This window comes from Lathyrus oleraceus, chromosome 5 (assembly GCF_024323335.1).
Source record: "Lathyrus oleraceus cultivar Zhongwan6 chromosome 5, CAAS_Psat_ZW6_1.0, whole genome shotgun sequence".
NCBI classification, from domain to species: domain Eukaryota; kingdom Viridiplantae; phylum Streptophyta; class Magnoliopsida; order Fabales; family Fabaceae; genus Lathyrus; species Lathyrus oleraceus.
Genome location: NC_066583.1, coordinates 433,990,812 through 433,995,044, shown reverse-complemented (window position 1 = coordinate 433,995,044; position 4,233 = coordinate 433,990,812). Strand labels below are relative to the sequence as shown.

General features: G+C 42.4%; 1 protein-coding gene across 1 annotated transcript; it reads right to left on the bottom strand.

Annotated features, from left to right (window-relative positions):
- Positions 1-213: 213 nt before the first annotated feature.
- LOC127081207 (uncharacterized) lies at positions 214-1,089 on the bottom strand. Its single transcript, XM_051021490.1, has one exon. It carries the CDS (start codon positions 1,087-1,089, stop codon positions 214-216), a length of 876 nt encoding a protein of 291 aa, XP_050877447.1.
- Between the last annotated feature and the right edge of the window lie 3,144 nt (positions 1,090-4,233).

Sequence of the window (4,233 nt, the reverse complement as noted above, 5' to 3'; positions counted from 1 at the left end):
CACAAAGATCTTGTCACCATATATCTGGCACTTGTGACGTCTTTTCAAAAAATTGTAGCAATCAACCTCCATTGTCGTCCAATAATAACCACCCTGAAGGATCTTCTTGGCCATAGCAGGACCCTTTGCATGTACACCCTCGCAGCCTTCATGTATGGACTTTATGATTGTACTAGCTTCGTGTCTATCCACGCATATGAGCAGTACATAATCTTAATTCCTTTTGTATAACACATCACCATTTCTGAAGAACTTGGAAGAGAGTCTTCTCATAGCTTTCTTATCGGTAATGGATACACCCTCGGGATATTGTCGTTTCTCCAAAAATGTCGTTATGTCGTAGAACCAAGGCTTATCATCAGGGTCGACCTCGATTGCTAGACAATGTGCTAGTTCATCTAAGTGGTCAATATGGATGAATGGTGCTTCATTCTTCCATTTGACTTTGAACATAGATGCCAACATGGTTAGAGCATCTGCCAACTGATTTTCCTCCCTAGAGATATGAGGGAAAGAGATTTCATCAAAATGGGGTATCAGTTTTCTGATATGCTCTTCATAAGGTATCAACTTGCTATCCCGAGTCTCCCAATCACCTTTCACCTGACTGATTACTAGAGCTGAATCACCGAATACCTCAAGAATCTTAATCCTCAAGTCGATTGCCGCCTCTAAACCATAGATACATGATTCATATTCTTCCATGTTGTTGGTAGAGTTGAAACACAATCTAGCGGCAAACGGAAGGTGGAAACCGGTTGGAAGCACCGTCGGATGGTAGACTCGAGCATTGGAAGCACCGTCGAACATGAGCGTCCATCGCGATTCTGGTTCGGGGCCTTCCTTAGGGTTTACCTCGAAACCTGGCATAGTGAAGTCTCTGATAAACATAATGTCTTCATCTGGAAAGTCAAACCTCAACAGTTGATAACCTTCGACAGGCAGGTGAGCGAGGTAGTCAGAAAGAACACTCCCTTTTATTGCTTTCTCGGTCACATATTGTATATCATACTCAGTTAACAACATTTTCCACCTGGAAATTCTACCAGTAACAGTAAGCTTTTCGAATATATACTGTATCGGATCCATCTTGGATATCAATAAAATAGTATGACAAATCATATATTGTCTCAGGCGTCGAGCAACCCAAGTCAAAGCACAACAAGTTTTCTCCAAAAGTGAGTATTGAGTCTCACATTCAGTGAATTTCTTGCTGAGATAATAGATAACATGTTCTTTCGTGCCTGTGTCGTCGTGTTGACCCAAAATGCAACCCATGGATTCATCGAGCACCATGAGATACATAATAAGAGGCCTACCAGGAACCGGTGGTATCAAGATTGGTGGTTCTTGCAAGTACTTTTTTATTTTATCGAATGTCGCTTGGAAATCGTTGTTCCACACAATCGATTGGTTTTTTCTCAACAGTTTGAATATCATCGGTTCACAAGTAGCCGTCAAGTGAGATATGAGTTTCGAGATGTAGTTAAGTTGCCCAAGGAAGCCTCGGAATTCTTTTTCTATTAGGGGAGCTGGCATTTCTTGGATGGCTCGAACTTTGTCGGGATCAACCTCAATACCTTTCTGACTGACTATGAAACCCAAGAGATTACCTGATCGGACCCTGAAAGTACATTTAGCCGGATTCAGGCACAATTTAAACTTTTGGAGTCTGACAAAAACTTTCCTCAGGTTCACCAAGTGATCTTCTTTAGTTCTGGATTTGGCAATCATGTCGTCCACATAAACCTCAATCTCTTCATGAAGGATGTCTTGGAAGAGGGTTACCAGGCGCGTTGATATGTTGCCCCTGCATTTTTCAGGCCGAACGACATGACTTTATAGCAGTAAGTTCCCCAAGGCATGATAAAAGTTGTCTTCTCCATATCTTCTGGAGACAACTTTATCTTATTGTACCCGGAGAACCCATCCATGAAAGAAAAGACAGAGAATTGAGTTGCGTTGTCGACCAAAACATCAATATGAGGCAAAGGGAAGTCATCTTTTGAGCTCGCTCTATTGAGATCTCGATAGTCTAAACACATTTTGACCTTACCATCTTTCTTCGAAACTGGAACGATATTAGCAACCCACTGCGGATATTCAGGAAATGGCTAAGAAGCCAGCGCCTAGCTGTTTCTTAACCTCTTCCTTAATCTTGAGTGCCATATCGGGTCTAGTCCTTCTGAGCTTATGTTTGACTGAAGAGCATTCAGGCTTGAGTGGCAAGTGATGTTCAACAATGTTGGTGTCTAATCCTGGAATATCTTGATATGACCAAGCGAAGACGTCAACATATTCATGCAACAACTCTACTAACTCGGAGTGTACATGCTCGGCAAGAAATGCCCCAACTTTTACTTCTTTTTTGTCAGTTTCAAAACCCAAGTTAATGACATCCACTGGTTCCTTGTATGATTGAATCTCTTTCTCTTCGTGCTCAAGGAGTCGTGCTAGTTCAGTTGGTAATTTACAATCTTCCTCACTATCGTCTTCAGCTTGGTTGATTGGAAATCCAGATTTATAGTTGATTTTAGCCACGTTGTAATCAACGGTTTTGTTTGCTTTGAATATGATGAGCTTATTTTAGTATGTTTTTTCGAGAAAAGTGGAAAAAGGAAAACTAAATCTTTTTCCATTTCGTTGTTTTTAGTGAAAAGGGAAAATAACTGAAAGAAAGGGAACACAAGTTTTGCATGCAAAAAGTAATTTTTATTTATTTACATAATACTTTTAAACATGGGGGCCCTTAAAAGTTATCCTCTCGTCTTGGGCGAGGACTAGGGGTGGAGAAAACAAAATGCATTATGTTTTTTCCGAGTACACCATGGGAATCACGGTGGTCGTCCAATTGGGAAGCTTGAACCCTGGAGGACATCTGCGAACAAGGTTGGGTGCCCCTGGCTTGCTACCACTGGACTCTCCAATGACTGCCATGGTATGCTCATTTTGGTAGTCGGTGCTGCTAAATTTGACCAGGTTGAATTGATTTTTCTTCGGGCTTTCCTTGCATGCTGCTGGGTGATAACCGATACCAAACTTGTCACGCTTCTCTTCCACATTGACGACCTTACCCCAACCGGGAAGCGGGCCTTTCTGCTTGGCACTCTTTGCTAAGGATAGGATGGTAGCAGATGCTTGGTTGTTGTTGGCGGTAGCGGAACTGACTTCTTCAAACTCTAAACAATGGAGCGGAGCCTCGACGATCCCTTCATCTCTTTCAACATATCTAAAAGAGGAGAGTTCACTGACCAACAATCTTCTTCACCATACACAATTACCATTATGTCATCTATCAAGTACTGCAGACTCTGGTGCAATGTAGAAGTGACTGCCCCAGCGGCATGAGTCCACGGTCTTCCCAACAGACAACTGTAAGTTGGGTTCATTTCCATGACTTGGAAAGTGATGCTAAACTGGTGGGGTCCAACACAAATAGGCAAATCAACCTCCCTAATTACCTGCCTTCGGGAACCATCGAAAGCTCTAACGATCAATGCACTGGTCCTCATCTCGGGCCCCTTAAACTGCAATTGGCTTAATGTAGACTTTGGAAATAGATTAAGCAAAGATCCAGTATCAACTAGGACTCGAGATAGGAGAGAGTCGGCACATTTGACCGAAATGTGTAGTGCTTTGTTGTGGGCTTTCCCTCAGGAGGTAGCTTTGCTTCCTTAAATCCCATATACCTACTAGCAGTGATATTGGCAACCAAGTCGTCAAATTGATCGACCATGATATCTTGAATCACGTGAGCGACATTTAGAACTTTCAGCAATGCTTTACGATGAGCCTCAGAACTAAACAACAAAGAGAAAATTGATATTTTGGAGGGGGTCTGATTCAACTGGTCAACAATCTTAAAATCACTTTTCTTGATCAATTTGAGGAATTCCTGGCTTTCCACAAAAGTGATACTCTTCTTGTGATCTTCAATTTGTTCTTGCTCAACCATCGACCCTTTACCCTTAGACGATTCAGATTCTATAACTTTATTGTTAATAACCTTCGTCAACACCGGAGCAGTCGTCACATTCGGAGTGGCAGGTATAGCGGCCCCTCCCTGCAGAGTTGGAGTAGGAATGACCTTCTCCTTAGGTGGGATAACTGTAGGTGCTGGAGACACCCTAGACGTGTATTTAGGAGCAAATACACGGCCACTTTGAGTCATGCCTCCCGTTCCAGCAATGTTGACGATTTTTGTGTCAGGAATGTGAATTTCTTTTCCTCTCA